The sequence below is a fragment of the Camelus dromedarius genome, chromosome 15 (assembly GCF_036321535.1).
Source record: "Camelus dromedarius isolate mCamDro1 chromosome 15, mCamDro1.pat, whole genome shotgun sequence".
In the NCBI taxonomy this organism is placed as follows: domain Eukaryota; kingdom Metazoa; phylum Chordata; class Mammalia; order Artiodactyla; family Camelidae; genus Camelus; species Camelus dromedarius.
Genome location: NC_087450.1, coordinates 8,865,358 through 8,889,850, shown reverse-complemented (window position 1 = coordinate 8,889,850; position 24,493 = coordinate 8,865,358). Strand labels below are relative to the sequence as shown.

The 24,493-nt window shown below is 46.7% G+C and overlaps 1 protein-coding gene across 4 annotated transcripts in view; it reads left to right on the top strand.

Moving 5' to 3' along the window:
- The window catches only part of HK2 (hexokinase 2), a 63,140-nt gene that overhangs the window by 22,685 nt on the left and 15,962 nt on the right, over window positions 1-24,493 (top strand). For 3 of the 4 annotated variants that reach the window (XM_010975591.3, XM_031467360.2, XM_031467361.2), the window contains 6 exons: window positions 13,861-14,009; window positions 19,616-19,735; window positions 20,347-20,442; window positions 21,412-21,511; window positions 21,824-22,007; window positions 24,183-24,338. In XM_010975591.3, the coding sequence (XP_010973893.1) occupies window positions 13,861-14,009; window positions 19,616-19,735; window positions 20,347-20,442; window positions 21,412-21,511; window positions 21,824-22,007; window positions 24,183-24,338 (805 nt within the window). Of the gene's footprint in view, window positions 1-8,187; window positions 8,241-13,860; window positions 14,010-19,615; window positions 19,736-20,346; window positions 20,443-21,411; window positions 21,512-21,823; window positions 22,008-24,182; window positions 24,339-24,493 lie in introns of all 4 variants that reach the window. The other variant, XM_064494345.1, reaches the window with a different exon arrangement.

Genomic DNA, 24,493 nt, shown 5'->3' with positions numbered 1-24,493 from the left:
CCGCTTAAGCTACACCCTCCCCCACCTCCAGCATTGCTTTTCATATCTGGGAAATTAAACCTCATATTGAAACCTCTGATTCAGGGGGACTTAATCAGTGACTCTTAACTTTTCTGCCCCCACAGCAAGAAACACATACATATAAATACTGATACACAACTGAAACAAATTTCAGGAACCAATGTTTGTTCTTAAACGTGACACAGTCAGCTCTGTTACCTTCTAGCCTTTAAAAGCGTTTCTAGTCAGAACGGACTCATTTTTTTTCAGCTTGCAGTGTGAAAGCCACCGTCTTTGATGCTCCTCACCCAGTTTTTTTTCTAGACAAGCATTTGTAAAATTGGCTACTTCTTGCCAGAGGTGACGGGTGGTTTCAGGACAGCGTGTGGTAAGAAGTGACGATCAGACAGAGTTCTAGGTTTAAAAAGGGTTGCATCACATGGTAAATCTATTTTTAGTTTTTAAAGGAATCTCCATGCTGTCTTCCATAATGGCTGCACCAACCTGCATTCCCACCATCAGTGTTGAGAGGGTTCCCTTTTCTCCACACCCTCTCCAGCATTTATTGTTCGTGGACTTTTAAATGATGGCCATTCTGACTGGTGTGAGGTGACACCTCATTGTAGTTTTGATTTGCATTTTGCTGATAATTGACAACGATACTGAGCATCTTTTCATGTGCTTATTGGCCATTTGTATGTGTTCACTGGAGAATTGCTTGTTTAGGCCTTCTGCCCATGTTTACATTGGGCTGTTTGTTTTTTTGCTATTGAGTTGCATGAGCTGTTTTGTCTATTTTGGAAATTAATCTCTTGTCTGTTGCATCAGTTGCAAATATTTTCTCCCGTTCTGTAGGTTGTCTTTTTGTTTTGTTTATGGTTTCCTTGGCTGTGCAAAAGCTTATATATTTAATTAGGTCCCATTTGTTAATTTTTGCTTTTATTTCTATTGCCTGGTTAGACTGCCCTAGGAGAATATTAAGATTTATGTCATAGAATGTTATGCCTATGTTTTCTTCTAGGAGATTTATAGTATCTTGTCTTACGTTTAAGTATATATTCAGGGGAAACTCTAATTTGAAAAGATACACACATCTCAGTATTCATGGCAGTGTTATTTATAATAGCCAAGACATGGAAGCAACCTAAGTGTCCATCGACAAATGACTGATAAAGAAGTTGTGGTACACAAACACACACATACACACACACACACAATGGAATACTACTCAGCCATAAAAAGAATAAAATAATGCCATTTGCAGCAACATGGATGGTCCTAGAAATTGTCATACTAAGCAAAGTAAGCCAGAAAGAGAAAGAAAAATACTTTATATCACTTATATATGGAATCTAAAAAGTGGCACAAATGAACTTATTTACAAATAGAAATAGACTCACAGACAGAGAAAACAAACTTATGGTTACTGGTGGGTAATGGGAGGGTGGAGGGATAAATTGGGAGTTTGGGATTTGCAGATACTAACTACTGTATACAAAGCTGATAAACAACAAGGTCCTACTGTAGAGCACAGAGGACTCTATTCACTATCTTGTAATAACCTATAATGGAAAATAATCTGAAAAGGAATATACACATATACATGTATAACTGAAACATGTTATGCATTACAAATTAACACAATGTTGTAAAATGACTATACTTTAATTTAAAGAAAATTTTAGGTGTGAAGACAGTAGCAAACAAATTCAAAGTGAATCTTCTTTATTTATAGAAAAATGTTAATGGAAAAAGAAAAGGGTTGAATTCAAGCTGTGTGTTTTGGAGCAGTTCATTTATGCCCTCGTCCTCCATTTTCTGATTTGTAAAAAGAGGAAACATCAGAGGGTTAGCTCTCTGAGAATTAAGAGAGAATCACTTGTGTAACCTCTTACGTGTTGTAAGTTCAGCCACCACAGCAAGAGGCGCAGCAGCTCCCATTTTACTGAGAGAGGGTTGGTGAACCTCCCAGGACCTTTCTTGCAGAGGGAGCAGGGTTCATCCCTGTCGCTGGAGGCGCTGCCTCTTGGAGCGAGGACCGGGTTCCAACTTTCTTTTATACAGGTCCCAGGAAATCAAAGACCTGGGAGATAATGTGGTAGAGACCTCAGCAAGTTTCAGCCATTCATTTATGATGGTGGCCTCTATTCCACACAAGAGAAATGAACCTCCAAATGACGGCTTGAGTTCTCTGTGAGGAAGGAAGGAAGTGTCGGTAGCTGCTGACCCCTCTCGGGGCTGATTTTGAAATATCTGTGCTTCACAGATCGTGTGGACCATGCAATGCAAAGAAACATGGTTGGCACAGATAAAAATGAAATGTTTATGAACAGTTCAGGAATGTCTTACTAAGATCACTGAATTTGTTGTCAGCTGGGGTATGTATATGAAAAATGCCCCCTACTTGTTCTTTTCTCCCAAACAGTTTTAAAAAGTTGAAAGAATTACGTAATGAACATCCACATACAGAATACCTAGACTCCACATTGGTATTTTACTAGATTTATTTTATCACACTCTGCCATCCTTCCAGTCATTGGTCCATCTTGTTTTATTTGAGGCATTGCAGAGTAAAAATTGCAGAAATCAGTTCATTTCAACCCTAAAACTTCAGCATGCACATTATTAACCAGAGTTCAATATTTGCTCTTTTTTCTTTTGGTGTAAAATTTCATATGAGATACAGATCTTAAGTATCATCTGATGAACCGACAAATACATATACCTGTTTAATACAACCTCTGTTAATGTGAGAACGTTACCGTCAGCCCAGGAATTCCCTTGTGCACCTTCCCAGGCGATCCCTGTCCCCAACCCCCAGAAGCAATCCCTGTTTTAAATTTTCCACTGTATTAGTTTTGCCTGTTCTAGAACTTTCCATGTATACAATCCTACAGTATTTACTCTTTGCGCAAGGCTTCGTTTACCCACCTTCATGGGCTGTATCTGTGTTGTGTATATCAGTAGTTTGAAGGCTGTTGATTCCAGGATCTGATTGGAGTCCTATATGACCCAAATGCTGTGGACACCTGGGCTGTTTCCAGTTTTGGCCTATTATGAGGAAAGCGACTATAAACATTCTTGCACAAGCTTCTTTGTGGACATATGTTTTCATTTTCTTGAGTAAACTAGGAGTGGAATTTCTGGGTTATAGACTTTGGGATGTGTTTAATTTATTAAAAAACTCCCAGACCTTTTCCCAAGGTGGTTGAACTATTTTATGCTCCCACCAGTGATGGAGGAGAGCTCCACTGGCCTCCCATATCACTGATATTTATTGTCTGTACCTCCCCCCAACCCCTTTTGTTTCTGGCAGTGAGTATCTGCCAGGAATCTCACCATCTTGACCTCTCTGTGGGCAGCTCTGGCCTAAGCTGTGACTCTGCATGTGACACATGCGTTTGCAGGACCAGCCCCAACAACAGTCCTGTCAGGGGGCCCACGACATACAGCGCAGGGATCTGGCCTTCAGGCGACAGTTCCGTCTTAAAAGGAAATGCAGGAATAATTGACACCATTTCATGAGCACCTGTGATAATCTGTTTACATTGTCTGTCTTAATCTCTATGCAAATTCTACAAGAGAGACACTCCCACTTGAAAAATAAGGTAACTGAGGCTAAAAGAGGTTGCCGAGGTCGCCTGTGGCCACTTAGTGGTGGAGTTGGAATTTTAGCATAGATAGTCTTTTTTTTTCCCACATTTAAAAAAATAAATTTACTTATTTATTTATTTATTTATATTTATTTTTATTGAGTTATAGTCAGTTGACAATGTTGTGTCAATTTGTGGTGTACAGCACAATTCTTCAGTCATACATGAACATACATATATTCATTTTCATATTCTTTTTCACCATAAGCTACTGTAAGATATCAAATACAGTTCCCTCAGCTATACAGTATAAGCTTGTTTATCTGTTTTACATACACAAGTCAGTATCTGCAAATCTTGAACTGCCAGTTTATCCCTTCCCACTCTCCTCCCCCCTGGCAACCACAAGTCTGCATTCTATGTCTGTGAGTCTGTTTCTGTTTTATATATAAGTTCATTTGTCTGTTTTATTTTTAGATTCCAGATATGAGTGATCTCATATGGTATTTTTCTTTCTCTTTCTGGATAACTTCATTTCGACTGACATTCTCCAGGGACATCCATGTTGCTGCAAAATGGCATTATGTTGTCATTTCTTATGGCTGAGTAGTATTCCATTGTATAAATATACCACTGCTTCTTTATCCAGTCATCTGTTGATGGACATTTAGGTCAGCACAGGGAGTCTTGATTCCATGGTCATAAGATTTGTGCTTTACATTGGCTCATGTCACTGAACAGAAGTTCCTAGAGCAAGTCAGATTTTTATCTTTTTAAGTTGATCATTAATCGGGGTTGGCTTTGTACCATTATGATAAGAAGCTCAAGTACTACCCAGCTGAAAATCTACAAATACTCTAACCCCACGTTCTCATTTAAAAACAGATTATCTTTGTAATGTCTTGATTGCCCTCACTGTCTTGGCAAGATTGTTTAGATATACGTATGTCAGAGGCAAAGCGAGATGAAAGCTTTTCCGTATTGATCTTTTGATTCTTCCCCACTTCCCTGAATGGTGAATTTTTTTTTCCCCCGCAATGAGTGTATCTCCATCCTCTAGCTAGACTTAACTCCCTAAAGAGCAGGGGATGATGATGATAATTTAAAAACGTAGATTTATCAAATGCCAGGTACTGTATTCAGCACTATATTGGAGCTGTCTCAGTACTCAGTAATTCTCACCGTGATCCAATGGTAGACACCCTAAACCCTATTTTGGAGAAAAAGAAACTAGATTTAGAGAGATGAGGCAATTTGCCCAAAGTCACTTAGGACACAAGTGGACGCGCTGGGATTGGAACCCAGCCAGCTATGTTCCAGTGCCAGGGGGCCCTTAGACCTACTGCTAGTGGCGCATTTTATGCTCACCTGCTGGCACAATGCATTCATTCTTAGTAACTGAAGCCTGGCTGTTCAGTTCATTCAGTTAAGAGTCCCCTCTGAGGCTGGTCCTCTGGGGGGCAGTGGTGTCCTGAGCAGCCTTGTGCCCCACCTTTGAAGAGTGAAAATGATCCTGGGGAGCTAAGGCTTACACAGATGGAATGATTACAGGATGGCACTGGGGCATTTAATGCAGGCACCCGATATGATAAAGAGAGACTAGGCTGGTGGGAGTTTGCATGGCGGCTGGTATTGCCCTGAAAGGGCCCTTTTCTTGGTTGCTCAGCGTTGTCTCAGCAGCTCCATGGTGGAGACATAGTTCAGTAGTGAGCATCCGTGCGATGTATATGGTGCCTGCAATATAAACTGAGGATTGTATTGATAGAGTCTCCATTTAGTGGTAGCTGGAGTTGATCAAACATTTACACGTGCCAGGCATTGGGCCAAACACCTTGTGCATTCACTGCATTGAATCTTGACCAGAAACTGTGTATGTGTGTCTGTGTCCCTGTGTCTGGGGGAGTGATGGGGAGATACTTGCTAGAAAGGAAGTTATTACTGTCCCCTTTTAACAGAGGATGGAATCTGAGTATCAGATTTCTAATATCCAGAATTGTATGACTGACTAATACACGTGAAAACAGGATTTGGATCCAGGTCTGCCAGTGTGAAATCTTAATACATTCGACACCTGCACAGCATTGAAATGTAATCATGTTTTAATCCTTCGATGAGTTGGTTCCACATCTGTGGAGCGAGGATAACACCCCTCTGTGAGTGGCCCATAGTTCAAGTTTAAGAAACATTCGCTGAGCATAGAAGCCCCAGGATGGTACTTTGTGATGGTGGTTTGGGAAGCTCTGGGGGCACTTACAAGGTGGTTATGCGCTCCAGGCCCCTCCCTTCCATTGGAGCAGCTCTGTTTCTCTGTTCCTGCATTTTGGCATTCAGCATCCTGTTGCTTAAAATGGTTTGAAAGCCAGTAACATCGACTGTCACGTTACCCCTTTCCTTGACAGTACCAGATAGCAGAATTAACTGATTGTGATTGGGTGCCTTTAATAACATGGAGCTGTTTTTCACCTCTGAGCTCTTGAGTGGAGACTATTGGAGTATCTGGGATCTTAGAGCTGAAAAAGAAGCAGCCAGATGTGGTAGTGACTTGGGTGTTTCCAGGTCCTTGAGAAATAATGTGCTTTGAACCCTGTGTCTGGCAAAATTAGTTTTGCTGGATCATCCAGCTGAGACCTGGAGATGTTGGGTTGTCCTCTCATTTGGGGTTCATGCCGAGCATTCTCAGAGCAGCCTGTTGTGGTGTGCTAGCAGGCCTTTGCAAACCAAGGGTAAGCACGGGTCCCTCTCAGCCCGGAGCTGGTCCATGGAGGGAGATCAGAATGTTCAGTGCAGTCACCTGGGGCCCTTGGAAATATTCCTGCTGTTGCAAGGCAGGTAGGAGCAAGACCCTTTGGGACCAAATAAACAGGAACTGGATTTGAAAGTATGGCTGGATGCCTCGGGCATTGGGTGACAAGGAAGGGCTGGTGGCCCTGGGGTTGGATCTGTCTAATATTGCCCTGGGGTGACCAGCCATCCCCGTCTGCTTGGGACTCTCCAAGACTTAGTGCTGAAAGTTCTGTGTCAGTCCTGGGTAAGCCAGGGAGACTGACTACCCTGCATGGCCCTGGAACCCAGGCTTCCATCACTGCTTGGCTAGACTGTCTTAAATACTCCTCACCTGCCTTCCTGGCTCTACAGTTGCTCATCTCCAGTGCTACTGGAGCCCATCTGGAACTGCAAATCTGACCTTCTGCTTAAAAACCAAAGTCCTGGGCACTGGCATTTGCTGTGTGCTTGTAGCCATGTCATGGGAGCCCTGTGTTGGACCTGCCATGAACTTCCACACCTCTCTGTGTGTCCCCTTTCCTCTCTCTGGCAACTTCATACCCATCCACTAAGCCCTGGCTGTCTTGTGTTGCCTCTTGAGAAGCCTTCCTTGTCTGAGCAGAAATATCATTCCTTCTGTAACACTGCTATCATGGTACTTGCCGCGGTGCATCTAACTGTTCCCATCCCCCTTGTCCGGGCGGGGACTCAGTTGCATACAGCACCAGGCAGCCAAGAAGCTTCTGGTGACTGTCTCCAGTGCTTAGTGTTGAAATAACTAATAATAGCAGAATGGAGAATATTTTGTTGGCAGGTCCTAGAATAGATTTAGTGTTTGATGCTCAAAATTGTGATTTTTAAAACATTTTTCAAGTAGTGGAGCCCACTCCCAACTTTAAACAGAATGGAATCTTTTATATTGAGTGCCATATGTAAGACAATTAAAGAGTAGGGAAAAGAAATGGAATTGGAAGTGAGGATGTGGGAGGCGAGACTATGCCGTCTTCATGGATCCCCAGAACTCTGGGCATGCTGTGTCAAAGCTGCTTGTTTAAAAGCTTCTGGAGCTTATGATTCTGAAGAAGTCCATTTAATCACCTGAAGAGGCCCTGGGGTGAGGGGCTGGGCTCTGGCTCCAGCCTTAACCAGACAGGGCTTTGCCACTTCTGAACAGAGTTACCTTCAATTAAAGGGCACCGCTGTATTTTGTTTTGTATTTTGTTAAAAATATGAAACCAAGCCAGACCTGTCCTCAATTCACTCTTGGTGCCCTGGTTGGCACACTGCTCCGAGCGCCTGATGGGTGGAACAGCTGGCGATCTATTTTAATTAGTGGCAAGTACCTAGTGATTGAAAACAGACTGTTAGAAAACTCAGCCGGCCTCACCCCTCATGCCTGACAAATGGTGGGGACGCTGTCCGTGTGGGATTTGAAGAGGGCTGGCGCTGAGGCCTGCTCAGACGCGCGCCTGGTGTCCCATTGACTGGGGTGATGGTGACTATCGTGTTCAGGCAGTGACATAGGTTTTAGTCCTCTTCAGCCTTGCCCTGGGACAGGTGAGTTCCCCGGAGAAACGGAAGCCCCTTGACCTTGCTGGCCTTCTGTATTTGATGAGCGCCTCACTGAAAGTGGGAGGAACGGCAGCCCGGGACGGGAAGGGAGCCAGCAGACACGCTCTGCCAGAGGGGACGCTTGAGTGGGAGCCGCCGGGCAGTTTGATGGCGGGTGGCGAGACCTGCTGCCAGTCCCTTGTAGCTGTGAGCTAATCGTTTCGCTGCGAGCTCTCTCTTTGTAGAGGGTTGCTACCCCTTCTTTTGTCCGTTTTTGCAGGGGACGTTCTTAATTAGGAAGACCTTCACCAGAAGGGGCTTGGGGAGTATCCGGTAAGTTGGGAGCAGAGGATGCTATAATTGTATGAGATGGCACTGATACAGGAGGGGAGGGGGCAGGGCACAGCCATGCAAGGGATGACAGCAGTTAACACCGAAATGGTGGAAGATTCAACTTCTGCCAGGCTTTGAGGCCCAAGGTGGCGGGAGATTTGACTTCCACTAGACCTTGAGCTTCATTATATGCTCATTGTAATATGTTAACATTTTAAATGACACGCCCACAGGTGCCATGACAGCTCCGGGTCTAACCTTCAAAGGCTGAAGAGTGGGCGGTGGCCCGGTTCCTGGGAATCCCAGCCCCTTCCCCAGGGCAGTTGGAATGGTCCTCCCACTTGCTGGGATGTGAAGCTACCGAGCCCATAAAAACTGGCAGCACTGCGCCTCATGGCCACTCTCGCTCCCTCCTCTTAGGAGACAGCCCACGCTCTGTCTATAGAGTGTGTATCCACTTTTACTTTAACCTGAGCACTCAACCCCCACACCTCGTGGCCTTTCTCTGGACTTCTGAAACAGCCTGCACTCTATGTAGTATGTATCTCTCTAAATAAATCTATCTTTACTCAACTGTGGCTCCCTCTTGAATTCATTCCTGTGCAAAGCCAAGGGCCCACATTTGGCAGGGCATGTCCCAGGGGCTCAACCGAGACCTGGGCACGGCCCTCCTCTGACCCCACATTTGTTTTCCCTGCATCAGCCCCAATGGGTGGCTGCATCAAAACGCTTTAGTGGGTCCTGGGTTTGTTTTGGGGAGAAGCGCCTGTCACCCTCTTGCTGGTGAATGTGTGTCTGCCATCTCCCCCCTCAAGTCTGAGAGTATTTGGCCATCTAGTAGGTCCAGAGGGATGGGCCGAAGTTACTGATAAAGATTAGGGCGGTTTTGCTTTCTTTTTCACCACTTGATGGCTTATTTGCTTCCATCCTGGGTTCTGTGCCAGGTCATCCTCGCCTTCCAGGAACCAGCATCTCAGGTGCCATGGGTGTGGTGCACAGGGACAGGCACGGGCTCTGGGGTCAGGTGAACTTGGGGACAAACCCAGCAGTCATTTCCCGCTGTGTGATCTTAACCAAATGACTCAGCTTCTGAACCAGAGTCACTTCCTTTGCCACCCAGGCCAGCTTAGAGTCTGTGGCAGCCTGTGGGTTTCATGCTCTTGGCATTGTTAATGAAGAATTCCTTATGTGAGGATTTACAGCTTTCTCAGGAGCAGCAGCATCCTCGCTCATTGCAGTAGAAAACTTTTTTAGAGAGCTAGACCTGGGTTTAAATCTTGGTTTCAATTACTTGACCTGAGCCTTGGTTTTCTCACCTGGAAATTGGGATCATAATGCCCAATAGGGTTGTTGAGGATTAACTGAGATAATGTTTATAAAGTGACCATCACTTAACGAATATTTCTCTTCTGTTAAAATTATCTACATGTGGGGCCTTAAATAAATAAACTAAACCTTCCTCATACTTGCCTCTGTCTTCACATCTTTACATTACCACCATAATCCAGAGGCAAGCGCAAAAGTCTGAACTCTGCCCCAGAGACAAGAGATGAAGACAATGTTCTGGGCTTCATTTTTTTCAAAAAAGCCATATAGAAGTCAAAATAGAAGATGAATTTGATCTTTTAAATAAATCAATGGTGAAACCTTGCTTCCTTGATTTTAGCAGTGGTTTTGACCACATTTAGAAGGAATTGAAGAGGTTTAGAAAGGGCATTGAATTAATGTAATCTTCTATAGAACTTTTTGGGGCACACCATAAACCCAGACACCATACATATTTTGACAACATAAAAATTAAGCATTTCTGTATGGCAGAAACACCATGAACAAAATTAAGAGACAAACATCCAATTGGAAACAAGTAATTGCAAATACACAACCAACAAAACTATTTTCGTTAAGAGGGGAGGGGAAGAACTCAGTGGTAGAGCGCGTGCTTGGCACGCACGAGGTCCTGGGTTCAATTTCTAGTACCTCCATTAAAAAAAAAAACTTACTAAAAAATGATTTTCGTTAATATAGGAAGCGCTCTTTTAGGTTATTAAGAAAATAATGAATATTTATTTTTAAAAAGGCAAAACGTGAGTAGAAAATTCACAGAGAAAGGAATTCACACGACCAGTCAACAGTTCAAAAGGTGTTAACCGATGCAAAAGAAAGATACCAAGTTTAAAAAAAAATGAGACCAGTTTGATCTAGGAGGTTGGCAAAGATTAATTGTACGTAACATAGGACACTGGTGAGAGGGGAGCTCCCCTGTTGGTTTACGTGGGAATTGGAGAGACTTTTTAGGAAGATAATTTGGTAACCTCTTCCAAATTAAAACCATAGAACATATGTATGTATCTGCAAGACTGGGACACCGTGCTGCCCATGAGAAACTGACACATCATAATTGACTATACTTCAATTTAAAAACCTTTTTTTTTTTTTAAAAAAAGCCATAAATCTTTAGAACCAGCAATTCAAACCTTTTTCTTAAAATATGTCAGTTAAGAGCCTCCTATTTTTATACATTTTTATATATGTATATATGCTTTATAAAATATTTACATATGTTTTCATGTGTGTACCTAAGGCCACTCAAGAAACATTAATAATGGTTACTTTTGGGGTGTGGAGAAGAAGAGAGATGTTTGCTTTTCATTTGTTTCATTTTTGTACTGTTTGAACTTTTAAAATCAGCTGTTTATATTTGATTAGTTTTACAAAGCTCAAATTGTTTTCTAGACATAACAGCGTGCTCAACAATAAAAGGAATTTTACCTGCAGCCTTACTGTCTCTTACACAGATCCTCCAGTTGGCACTAGCATTTTGTTTAACAAATGAACCATCAGGGAGCAAATGCAATATGAGATGTTTTCTTACTACATTGCCTCAAATACCGCCCGTAATCATTGAGCAGAAGGATCTCGCCGCACCTTCCTGGGTCCTCTGCCTTGTGGCTGTGTACCCAGGCTATGTACCTGTATATTCGCATATAACATGTTCTGTATTTTCTGTAAGCCTCATGACCCCCGGGGAAGTCTGCATTATGAGCCCTGTTCTGCAGATGAGGTCCACAGAGAAAGCCATTCAGGTAGTAAAGCAGGTGAGCTGGATTTCAAAACAGCCTATCCCCCCATCTCTAAGGTCCAGCTCTTAACCACTGCTCTACGAGGGCCTGATTCTGTGTGGTGTGAGGTGGGCGCTAGGGGAGGGCGTCCACCCACTGTCCCAAGGGGGTCACCTTAGGATTAAGATTTAGCTCCAGGAACCACAGTGCTGGGCCTGCCTCAGAGATACTGGACCCTGGAAAGAGCAAAGCCCTTGGCTCTGGCAGTTGTGATGGAGTGTGCTTGTGGTGGGGGCACCCGGGAGGAGGGACGCAGACGAATGTCTGTTTTGATAGAGTCTGAAAAGAGAGGGAGGCGTGACATTCCTTCCTGGGCACGGAATTATCAGCAGCACTTTATCATTTGTGGTTTCCCTTCAGCCCATCAGCAGATACTGCAAAACCGCCATTCTTGATGGAGCTGTCCCCTTCAGTGAATCCAGCTGGGCTGGCCTCGACTCCTGACCAACCGGGGGCAGCCTCAGCCGCCTCAATCCCCCGTGGCCGCCGATTCAGCAGATTGCACGTGTCCTGGGCTGCAGAGTGCTGATGCAGGAGGATCTTCTTTGATTTTCCTTTTCATCCCCCATGACAACCACCACATAGTTTTCCCTACAAACTGGCTGACGTCCCACTCGTAGGGGAGGCTCAGAACAGGAGTGCCTGGAAAAGTTACCCATGGCCACAAAAGGGGCACAAGTCACCCTGGATGGGGTTGAGGCCACCCCAGTTATCTAACAACTGTAGCTGGAGGGGTGGGGGGACCTCCAGGTGCCAGGGAAGGGATGGAAAATGAGCACCCCTGAGGAGGAATGCTGAAGTCACTGGGGAACATTCCAATGGCTTTTATTGGACAGCTTTCTTCAGTCTTCCCTGTCAGAGCTGCTTTTACTTTATCAGTCTGAGAGGCAGCCCTAACACTGGGCCTGGGAGACTCAAATGTGGGTGTCTGGCGGTGTTTGCTGAGACCCCAGATGGGGAGCTTCTAGTACTTATTGTGAGTGTGCTAAGTTCTTGGCACTGTGCTGGGTGCTTGAGGCACGTTACCTGGTTCTCTTCCTCACATCAAACACATGAGGTATGATGTTCCCATTTTAGAAATGAGGCTGCCGAGTCTCCGAGGCTCAGGAGTTTGCTGCAGCCAAAAGGGGGCTGGAGTTCTGATGTGGGTAACGTGGGCTCCAGGCCCAGTCTCTGTGGTCATTCCCACCAGACCATGGTTGTGCAGAGACAAGTCCCCATGGCATCGTGGGTGGATATGACCACCCCATGTTGCCCCTCTGACTACAGCCTGTGGGTAGCGCCCTCAGGGAGCCTGGGAGAGGTAGCTTTTCTCAGGGCCAGTTACTGCAGCTGAGAGGACCTGGGTCAGAGCAATTCTTGTTTCATGTGGTCAGAGCACTGCCCTGGCCCTCCGATCGGTTCTCCCTTACTTCAGTGCCAGTGTCCCATCAGGAAGGGGCTGAGTGTTGACAAACATGCCGGTGAGTGAATCCTGCAGGAAAGAATCCTGGCTCCTTCCAGCAGGTGTGTGGCAGGGCACTGGTGGAGCCACTACTGGTGGAGGAGGCTGCTGAGTGGATGAGCCCATCTTGTGCCCCAGCCCTTGCCCGCCTCCCAGCCCCAGCCCCAGCCCCGGCTCTGGCCTCTTCAGCACTTTCATTCTGGGCCATACAATGGTGCATGTCCCATTAACTGCTATTATTGTCTGGAATCTGGATGTTTCCTGTTCTGCACTGCTTGTTTCCTGGGGGGACTGGACTGTGCCTCCCCGGTGACACCTGAGATCCTGACGCACCTGTGTCCATGGCGTCTCCCTCTCCCGGCTCCATCTCAGCGCTCTGGCTTGTCTGAGTGGCACAGCTGAGTGGCCTGACTCTTGTCTTAAATACTCTTAGGTCAGTATTCTCTCACATTTGAATAAGCCTGGAGTCTTTTTTTGGAGGGTCAGGGGCACCTGTTTGACTTATTTGCTCGGCTACTTCATTCATAGCCAGCTGGATCCCATTCCACTCCATCACGTGACCCTCTCATCCTGCCCAGCCAGGGACGTTGCCATCACTGTATACAAACATTAAAGAGTGAATTTTGTAAAGGGATTGTAATTGGGCAGAAGGCCCAAGGGCCTGCAAGCTTGTAGCGGCCTGTTGGGTGTCCCGGGGGTCGCGAAGAACAAAGCCGAGGCATGGTTTTCTGGTGCGGGGGTGATGGGTCCTGGGAGCTCGGTGAGGACTTGGCTGAAGGCCCTTGGGAAATAGTCAGCTCTTGCGAGGGGTGGGCATCCCATTGCTGGCTGTGACATTGTCTCATTGTTCATGTGAATTCTAGAAGTGATATGCTTGGCATTAGGGAAAGGAACCAGCAATACATTAAGGTGTACAGACAAAGGGAAGACCTGCTGGCCACCTCATCGCCCGGAGGTGACCAGGGTTTGTGGCGGATTCTTAGGTTTTAAGTTTTGGTCTCTGGTAAACAGATACACCTTGTCTTTCTTGAACCAACAGTGGCTCTTTTCTCTGCAGAGCATGGAGAGTTCCTGGCTCTGGACCTCGGAGGGACCAACTTCCGGGTGCTTTGGGTGAAAGTCACGGACAATGGGCTCCAGAAGGTGGAGATGAAGAACCAGATCTACGCCATCCCTGAGGACATCATGCGAGGCAGCGGCACGCAGGTATGACCCTTCTCTCAGGACGGCCCCGGGCTCTGGGCCCCGGGGAGCAGGGGCCGCTCCTTCTCTGTGGTCCAGAGGAGGGAGACCCTGACTGAGGCTCGGGTTTCCCATCCTCTCTTTGCCTAGTCCCCCCCTTCCATGCCTGGAGGCTAGGCAGGGGGCCTCCATCTGGAGGGGTGCATGTGACCAGAGGGCAGGGAGCATGTGAATGAAGCCCCAGGGTCTGGATGTGCTTCTGTGGGAGGGATTTTTCTTTTTTTACAACTTTATTGTGGTTTAATTTCTGTAAAGTAAACTACACATATTTCAGATGTACAATTTGATGAATTGTGATAGATACATACACGTATGAAGCCACCACCACAATCAAGATACTGAACATTCCCATCACTTCCCCCAAAGAGGTGCAAATTTCAAACATGGGAGGGATTTTGATTTTCCATCTTATTTGAGGCCTGCCTGCATGTGCTGGTTATTGAGGAAAGCCTGCTGTCAGGAGGCTGGGCCAACACACCCAGACACCTAACGGTCAGTGGTGTCATTGACGAGCACGTCAGTAGAGCACATGATGGGCTCAACACTGTCACAGCCCTGGTGGCCATTCTACAGCCCCCCGACTCACAGGTGTTAGCATAACATGGCATGAAAATGGAATGTGCCCCTTTGCCTTTTTGTTATTGCACTCTCTCTCTCTCTTTCTGACCTTTTAAAGCAGAAGAGGTTTTGCACAGAGGGGTGGGAGCCTGTTGAGAAAAACACTAAACTCCAGCCTTACAGGAGTGGGAGGGGCCAGAGGCAAGACACAGTAAAAGAGCAGATGGAGAAGAAATGTGAAACCCAACTAAGAATCATTTCAGTAATAGCTAGAAAAAAATGAGCAAGGATGAATTTGCCATCACAATAGTGTCCAGACGTGTACTGAGCATCGCCTAGGCATTGGGCCACTGATCCTTGCTGGGAATTAAAGTCCTGGTCCTTCCCTTCCAGGGCTTCAAGCCCAGCCGGACCACCAAGACATACATACCCAACCACAGAAAGCAACAAGTGTTGGGGGGCAGGCCATAGCTCAGTGGTAGACTGCATGCTTAGTATGCCCGAGGTCCTGGGTTCAATCCCCAGTACCTCCATTAAAAGGTAAATTAATTAAATAAAACCTATTTACCACCCCCGCAAAAGAAAAAGAAAAAGAAAAGAAAAACAATTAAAAAAAAAGAGAAAGTAATAAATGTTTTGTTGAAGGGGCTGACACTGATAACCTGTTGTGTGTCAGGCTGAGCAAAAGCGCTTTGTATGGATTTTCTCATTTTATCCTCATACTAGCTCTAAGGCTGAGTGCACCTGTCGTTTCCACTTTACAGATGTGGAATTGGGCTTTGAAAGACTGAGTGACTTGGCCTTACAGGAGTGGGAGGGGCCAGAGGCAAGACACAAAGCCAGATCCCTATGACTGGAGCTTGTTCGTGCAACTCTCGGGGGCTCCTTCCACTTTTTAGGCCACGTGATGTGGTCTGTGGGAATGGTGGTGCTACCTGGAATTAGGCAACGTGGTGGTCCTGGGTCCTGACTACCTGTCCCTGCTTCCAAAGTAGGAAGAACTCCCCAAAGGGGCTGATGCTTCTGGAGACAGGAGATCCTGCAGGGCAGTCTCCGCCTCTCAAGAGTGCCCCCAGAGAGCCCTCCTACAGAGGGGGCGCATTGCCGCCACCACACCAGGAGTCTCCGGCTGGTGGGAGATGGCCACAGGTCCGGCCATTGTTCTCTGCTCTTAGGTGTCCCCTTTCACTTGCTCTGCAAAAGCTCCCTTGGGATATTCTTTCTAGTCCTTCTCTAGCTGCTTTCAGCCATGGATAGGAATCACTGAAGACATTCCTGGATATTGGAACAGCTACAGGGATCACTCTCGGCTACAGGGATCATTCTCGGCTATAGGGATCACTCTCCATTACAGGGATCACTCTCCGTTACAGGGATCACTCTCGGCTACAGGGATCACTCTCCATTACAGGGATCACTCTCGGCTACAGGGATCACTCTCGGCTACAGGGATCACTCTCCGTTACAGGGATCACTTTCGGCTACAGGGATCACTCTCGGCTACAGGGATCACTCTCCGTTACAGGGATCACTTTCGGCTACAGGGATCACTCTCCGTTACAGGGATCACTCTCGGCTACAGGGATCACTCTCCGTTACAGGGATCACTTTCGGCTACAGGGATCACTCTCCGTTACAGGGATCACTTTCGGCTACAGGGATCAGTCTTGGCTACAGGGATCACTCTCCATTACAGGGATCACTCTCGGCTACAGGGATCACTCTCCGTTACAGGGATCACTCTCGGCTTGAGCACTGGCTCTTCCTGCTGTAGTTTATTGTACCTACTATGTACTCAATCAAAGGGTGAATGGAGGAAATGAAATCCAAGTAAGACAGTCTTCCTGCGTGGTTACCTCTTGAGACTTAGAGCTTGGAAGGGGTGGCCCTTCTCATTCCTAGTGCACTATTCTTCCCGCCACTGCAGGCCACCTCCTGGGAAAGGAATTTTGGACCAAGACTAGAACACATGGGGGAGATATTTTTAGACCCTTTACATGTCCTTGGGGGTGGCCCTCAGGGTAAACCTACTACTTTCCTTGTTTTAATGCTGGGGTTGGACAAGGAAGGCTAAGTCCCTGGGACTGTGGGATTTGAGCACTACTGAGGTTGTCACATAGCCCCAGTATAGAAAAACAAAATGTTTCAGTCCAGGAAAAATCTGAGACCGTTCCGGAAGAAACTATGAAACTATTGTGATATTAAAAAGCCTTCAAATAAATGGGAAAAAATGCTATATAAAAAGTGAAACAAAGAAAATTAGAAAATATAGGTGCTTAATCCTGGAAGGGAAAGATCTCTGTTGTCCTAAAGCAGCAGAGAACACTTGGTATAAAGATGGGAAGGAACTCACAGTGGCTATTTCAGTGGTGGGATTACTGGCGCTACATTCCTTTTTCCTTTCCTTTTTTTTTTTTTTTAAATTAAATCTTAGGTATCAATCTTTTAATTAGAGGAAACAGATGGATTTAAAAAAAAAGTTTAGTTAAAACCAAGACCAAAAACTCAGAGCTTTGCAGAGGTTTCTGAAGACCTGTGAACCTGGGCAGGGTGGGTCCCTGGACAAAATCTGTCTCCTGACGCGTGAAATTCCACTGGAGAGCAGTGAATTGCAAATTGTAATTGCAATTTGTTATAAGTGTGTCCTGGGAAGGAGAGTGAGCAGATTCTCAGACCAATAAGGAAAAGGAAACCTATTGAGAAGATGATGCCCTTTGAGCCTTTTTATGGCAGAAGGGTGTTAGCTCTTTCTTCCCGTATCTTACCCTTAGATCACCAGCTAACAGGAAAGGAGTAGTCTTCCAGTAAAGGAAGCAGATGGTCTCCTTTTACCCACTTTTAAAGAGCTGCAGATTATTCTAACCCAGCACTGTCCAATACAACGTTTCGCAGTAGTGGAATATTCGGTATCTGCCCTGTGTGGTGAGGCAGCTCCCAGCTGCCTGTAGCACTGAGCACTTGAAATACAACTAGTGTGATTGAGGAAGTGACTTTTTAATTTTTTTTAATTCTTTTTTTTTTAAAAAAAATCTTAGTTTTCTTTTTAAAAATGTTTTCTTTTCTCTCCAAACCCTTGTGTCGAGGGCTGACGTTCAGTAGATCGCAGGGAGGAAGCTGCTGTGCTGTGTACGAATACCCGATCCAGACACAGGTCGTCTGGGAATGGTTTAGCGCCAGGTTCCCTAAAAATTCTAAGTAATTGACATAGCTGCAGAGTTCTCATGGCTGCTATATGGGGCAACACATTATTTAATGCCTCTTCACTGCCTCTTTTCTTTCTGCCTCCCCCTGTTGGTAGTGCAGTTGGAAAGAGCAGTGATCGGGGCTGAGTAGGGGGAACCGTTTGGCTCCCCGCCCCCCTCCTCTGATGATTGGCCTTATCTCTAGGCGCAGCTTCTGCAACTCCCTTATTTTTGGGATAAGATCTATTGTACTAAAAAAAAAAAGTTAAAGTTAAGGAAAAAAAAGATCTTTTGTATTAAAGACCATCTTGACTAGAGAACCAGGAAGAGGATGCTGGCAATTTGTTTAACTCTATTATAAATTTTGTCTCTGATCAGCTTCCAAACAGAAGAGTAGAACTTGCTGAATATATGTCTAGAAATCCTACTTACGTATTGAAAGACTTGACCTCTGCTCCAGGGGGCTGGCACCGGCGCTCTGGGGGTCTTCTCAGTGAGAGAGCCCTGACATTGCCCAGCCTTTGCTCCTGAGAATGTTCTGGTTTGGAGATTGAGCGTTTCAGCCTCAGCTGAGGTTAACTTTGCACGTGGTCCAACACATGGCCAGGATGGATGCAGGAAGTTCAGTTACAGCCAGCCGCCTTCTAGATGGCGGTGGCCTCGTCTTCCCCGATGCCTCCCACTGAGCACACCCGAGACATCTGGGGAGCCAGTACACCTCTCAACTGTTTCTGATTTAGCAGGTTTTGGTTTGGGCCTTAGAATTTGCCTTTATAACATGGTGATGCTGCAGTGGACCACGTTTTGGGAACCCCTGATTTAGTGGAAACTTTCTTGCTTCTGCCTGGAGAGGAAAACGAATGTTGTCCTTATTAACCTCCCTTGGTTTTTCGATTTTGCCATCTGGTCAACCTGGCCCTTGGCATCTGCTCAGTCTCTGACTTTTGCTTACTTTTGTACCAGAATGCTCCTGGTCTCAGCCTCTGCGTGTCTGGAGTGGTCACCAACTTCTCTTTGGGGATGCTGAGTGGGCAAAAAGGAAGCCACGGGGCTGTGGGCTTTGTGGGGTAATTGTGACTACAGCTTTTTTTCTTAGGTTTAAGGTTTTCCCCAGGAGCTTTGGGTCCTGCTTAGAATAGTCACAGTTGGGAGGCTGTCCATCCCCCAAACCCTATTTATTCTTCAGCGCCCTTTATGGACTCACTGGATATTCCATGTTGAAGTCAGAAAAACAACGATAACTTCTTTGAATTGTCCCCAGGAAATTAGTTTTCTAGAATGGAGGAAAAATATAAAAGTTACTTATTTTTGTGAAGTTCGTTTATAGAATGCCAACAGAGAATGTCCCGTCCCCTCCCCCAATCACACAAGACAAGGAGGCTAAAACACTTCTTGGCAGTGAGATGGGCTGCCCTTTCTGGTAAGACAGTCAGCTGTGCACCCATGTCAAGGGAGGTTCTGACAGAGCCACCAAAGGATGTTCTGTTCCCAGGGCCTGCGATGACTGTCTGATTGGCTTTGGCTGTGATTCCCCCTGCCTCATCGGATTATTTTGATGGTGGTTTGGATAAAGGCCCTAAGTAGCAGGCAGTATTTAATAATCACTAGCTGGTGTTAAGCCCTTATATGTATTGACTCATTTAATCCTTTTGGGAGCTCATGGGCATGTACAGTTATCACCCCCATTTCACAGATGAACAAATGAAAGCCTCAGAAGGAATACATATCCTGCACACATTCAGCTAGTTCCTTTCTGAGCCGAAAGTCCCCACTCTTAATCTCTCTACCGTTCTGCCTCCCTGCTCATCTTCCTGTGTTGTGTGCCCTTAGCTGTTTGACCACATTGCTGAATGCCTGGCTAACTTCATGGAGAAGCTACAGATCAAAGACAAGAAGCTCCCTTTGGGTTTTACCTTCTCATTTCCCTGCATCCAAACAAAACTAGACGAGGTAAGATGAATTCTTTAGAGACTTTCGTTGCTTCATTCTTTGGGCTGGGAGGAAGGACTGGGAAGAACTCTCAGCCACCTGCTACTGTGGTGTACGGGGTGGCTCTGATGGATGGTGTGGACAACGTTAGAGTATTGAGAGTTCTGTCCTGCTGGGTGCATGTGTGTAGGTGTGTGTTGGGGGGATGCTTAAGAGGCACCAGAGAAGGGGAGTCTTTATCACTCTCCCCTCAAATGACAATGTGCAACCCCACATACATTGCACATCATCCTTATTCCTCTTAGGGAAACAGGAATGAGAAGTGCGTCAGGGATGCCTTTGTTCTGAAGTGTTGTGATAAAGACCCTTGACAGTTAAGGATGTTAGGAAACGAGCATCTTATTTTGGCAGCTCAGTAGCCTGCTGCTTCCACTTCTTGGGGCAGTAAATCATTCATTTAATCTCTTTTCTTGGTCTTTGACCGAGTTTCTCCTTCCTAGGCTAGACAGGAAGCAATACACAAATTCAGTCATGACCTGTTTAGCCTCACGGCAGAGGTGTCCTAATGATGGTTGTTAGAGGGGCGTGGCCTGAGTTTTGTGTGGAATCAATATTCCTTGTTCCTTTTCCAGAGTTTCCTGGTCTCGTGGACCAAGGGGTTCAAGTCCAGTGGTGTGGAAGGGAAAGACGTGGTCACTCTGATCCGGAAGGCCATCCAGAGGAGAGGGGTGAGTGGTGGCAGCAGAGATGGCCAGGCAGGAGCTTGGGGACTGGAAGCTCTTTTCATTCTTTGGGGTCCACTCTGAAGTCTTTCCCTCTCTGCCCTCAAATCAGCATGAGAATCTTTTGTGATTCTTTTTTTTTTTTTTTTTTTAATTTGTTTTTGGTTGGGGGAGGCCATGAGGTTTATTTATTTAAAAAATACATATTTTTTAACGGAGGTACTGGGGATTGAACCCAGGACCTTGTACATGCTAAGCACACGCTCTACTCCCTCCCCCTTTTGTGATTCTTAAGGAGAGGTCTTTTCTTCTCTGCTATTTTTACCCAATAATCTGTTTCTTTTTCTTTTTTTCTTCCAGTTTTATTGAGATACAGCTCTGTGTAAGTTTAAGGTGTGCTGCAGAATGACATACCTATATTGACAGAGAGTTAGCACACCAGTGACCTCACACGTGATCAGATGCCTTTGGGGTCTTCAGATTAGCATGATGGATAACGAGTCTTAGCCTTGGTGCAAGAAGAACCCTTTAGCTCTTAACCTGAAGTAGACTTGAATGTCATTTTCAAACAAGAAAGTGGGGATGCTGTTGGTTTGAGGGTGGAACGGGGCAGAGAAAGGACACGATACAGGTCTTGTCACACAAGACCTGGGAGGGAGGGAGGGACAGAGAGAAAGAAAAGAAGGAAGAGAATGAGAGGAAGTCAAGGATGACAAGACAGGCCCTTCCCACTGCAGGGATGCTGTGCGCGCTGGACTGCGCTAGGTCCTCCGTGATGAGGACAAGCAGGTGGGAAGCGAGATGCTGCTGTTAGACTGGCTCTGGACCTGATTTCCAGCTCTAACCTTCTTTGGCTTTGAGTAGGGTCAGTGAGGGCAGCCCTGTGCACTTGAGCTGTGTCTTCCTGTGCTTTGTCTTCATGTCTGTAACCTTTCTGTGACGGTGAAAGACAGAGCCCCTCTTTTATCCCTGCAGGACTTTGATATCGACATTGTGGCCGTGGTGAACGACACAGTGGGGACCATGATGACCTGTGGTTATGATGACCAGAACTGCGAGATCGGTCTCATTGTGGGTGCGTGAGCACTGGGTGTGAGGGCCAGTGCTGGCCCGTGGGTGTGGGTGGGGGTGGGCTGGAGACGAAGGAGGGATCCAAGGCCTGGGTGTTCCTCGGTAATTCATATTAGAAGCTAATGATGCAGTCACTTTGGAGGGCTGAGCCAGGACTTGTGGAGTTGGGGGTGGTACTGGGTTGGACCATGTTGGGATGCCCCAGGAGTCTGCACCGAGGACCACCAGCGCCCCTCGGCAGTCTCAGGACAGTGGTACAAGATGGGGACTGGGGGCTGGGGGAGGACGGTGCTGAGCAGTCCCCTGTGTCATCCAGGCACGGGCAGCAACGCCTGCTACATGGAGGAGATGCGCCACATCGACACGGTGGAGGGCGACGAGGGGCGGATGTGCATCAACATGGAGTGGGGGGCCTTTGGGGACGATGGCGCGCTGGACGACATCCGCACCGAGTTTGACCAGGAGATCGACATGGGCTCTCTGAACCCCGGGAAGCAACTGTGAGCAGGCCCCCCGCGGGCGGCGGGCTTGGGGGGTGGCTCAGGAGCTGAGGTGGAGGGCGCTTCTCGGCTTTACTTTATATGTAGTCTTATAGCACCACCCCTCCCCCCAAAGTCGCCAAGGCACCTGCGCCCTGGTTGCAGGAATGTCGTGCAGGCGGACAGACTGGAGTAGAGGTAATGATTTGGCTGCGTCTCTCAGAGCTGTCATTCTAGGAGGTCGTAGTCTGCTATGTGTGTGGCCCTGCACTTTCACGCCGCCTTCCGTTTATGAGTTGCCCATAGAAGCAGTCTGTGCTCCAAGTAAGAAAAGTCACGTTGAGATGGCCAAGATTAGGCGTGTGAATGCTCCTTTCAAAGCTCCCACCCCCATCACTGCCCAGACGATGGGGCTGTGACCGCTGGCTCCTAAGCACTGGCTGAGGCTCTGACTCAGACCCCTGGCAGGGCTGCCTGTGAGCTAGACCAGGTCCCAGGGGCCCCAGGGCCTCCTGACCCAGCTGGAGACAGACCCAAGGCCTGTGGAAAAGTTGGTTTTAAGGAGCCCCTTTGGCCACCTTCTCTGGACCTGTGGTCCAGCCTGGGTCCTGGAGTGGACTGGAGGCGGGACCGTAGCATTTTGGACCCAGAATGTTACATTCTCCAGCCTGGTCAGACTTGGTTTTTAGTTACTTTTGACTCTTACAAGACATTATCTCACTCTCACAAACGTTTGCCCAATGTCCTTACTAAAGATCCTGAAACAGGGCTTGGTGTAAGCTCTGAAGGCAATTACAAAACGTTTTGAGCAATCAGGCCCTCTCTGGTCTTACTGGAGCTGTGACTGTTGCAGGGAACCTTTTAACACGGATCCCCACTTAGAGAGGAAACTCTACCCCTATAAACCAGCTTTGTAAAAAAGTACCCTTTTCTTTATGGGGGGAAGGGGAGTTCCTTGCTTCCTGAAAGCATAGTTTATTTAAGTCACAAGCTTCTCTCACACGTTGAAATGTTAGCCCATTTACTTGGAACTTCCATAGGCTTCTGGCTGTGTTGGCCATGGCTAGTGAGAAATTTTATGGACTGAAAAGCTGCTCAAAACAAAGCAAAGCAAAAAATATGCTGAGAGGATATATACCAATGTGTCAGCTCTCCCTGAAGTTGGGCTTGAGTGGGAACTTTTCTTCACTCTTTGTATGTTTCTAGATAAATATTTTCCAAGCCTTGACTGAAACAAAGAATGTTCTAAAAAACAAAAAAATAAAAATATAAATACATACATATATGTATATATATATACATAGCAAACTGAAATAAGAGTTTTTACTAGCCACACTGCAGAGCCCCACTGGCCCCCTCCCCTCGGTCTCATAGAACCGACTGCTCTGGGGGAAGGTGCAAAAGCAGACACACGAATTCTCACTGTTGAAGCGGGGCAGTGTGCCCGTGCTGGTGCTTAGACATTGCAAACAAACCTTCTGCTCGAGCACTTGGTCAGTTGTCCACTTAGCTCCCGGCCTTCGGTCTTGAGCAGGTCGCTTCCTGAAGGTCCGGCCTCCTCTTGTATTTGACACCTGGTGACACTGGAATCCCTTCCACACCCTTGTCTGGGCCTCCTCCCTGAAAGCTGGTGTGTTAGTGTCCAGAGGCCCGACTGCCTCCTCTCTCTAGGACCCTTGGTATCTTTCTAAGATACCAAGAAAGAGCCTTTTTGGCTAGAAAGAATTGTGAGGATTTGCTTTCTCCTGTTACATAGTCTGAGCCAGTGTCTTCTAAAGAAAACAGTGTCACCTAGTGTTGACAAAAATAAATTACCCAGCTGCCCTCTCAGCTATTTGTCACCTGCCTGCTTGGAAGCTTCCAGCCTGTCTCAGATTGCCAAGACCATTTAAGGTCCTTCTCACCTGCCCCGACCTGCCCACCTACCTTTGCGCCATTCTCCTCCCATCCCAGGTTTTCACGGTCTTCTCAGGAATCCACAAGTGTCCTGCGAAGGGAGGGGCTATGTGAGGTGATAAGTTGCTGGGCCTGGGCCCCAGATTTAATCAGATTGCCTCCCCCCCCCCCCCCACCTTGTAAATAAATATCGAGGTTCTACATAAGATTTCCTTTTTTTTTTTCCCTTATAATGTGTCAGTTTCTGGTGTACAGCACAGTGTCCCAGGAATGCATATATATATGTGTATCTCCCGGCAGATTTGAGAAGATGATCAGTGGAATGTACATGGGGGAGCTGGTGAGGCTTATCCTAGTGAAGATGGCCAAGGAGGAGCTGCTTTTTGGGGGGAAGCTCAGCCCTGAACTCCTCGCCACAGGCCACTTTGAGACCAAGGACGTTTCGGATATTGAAGGGTAAGCTGTGGGCCCTTCTCTGTTCACTGGGTCTTCAGAAGGGCGGACAGGCAGTCTGGGGAGTGAGGAAGAGTCACCCTTCAGATGTGGATGGCGGGGGGGGTCTTACCCGGCGTGGGCCACGGCGGGCCTATGGCTCGACGTCACTTGCCGGG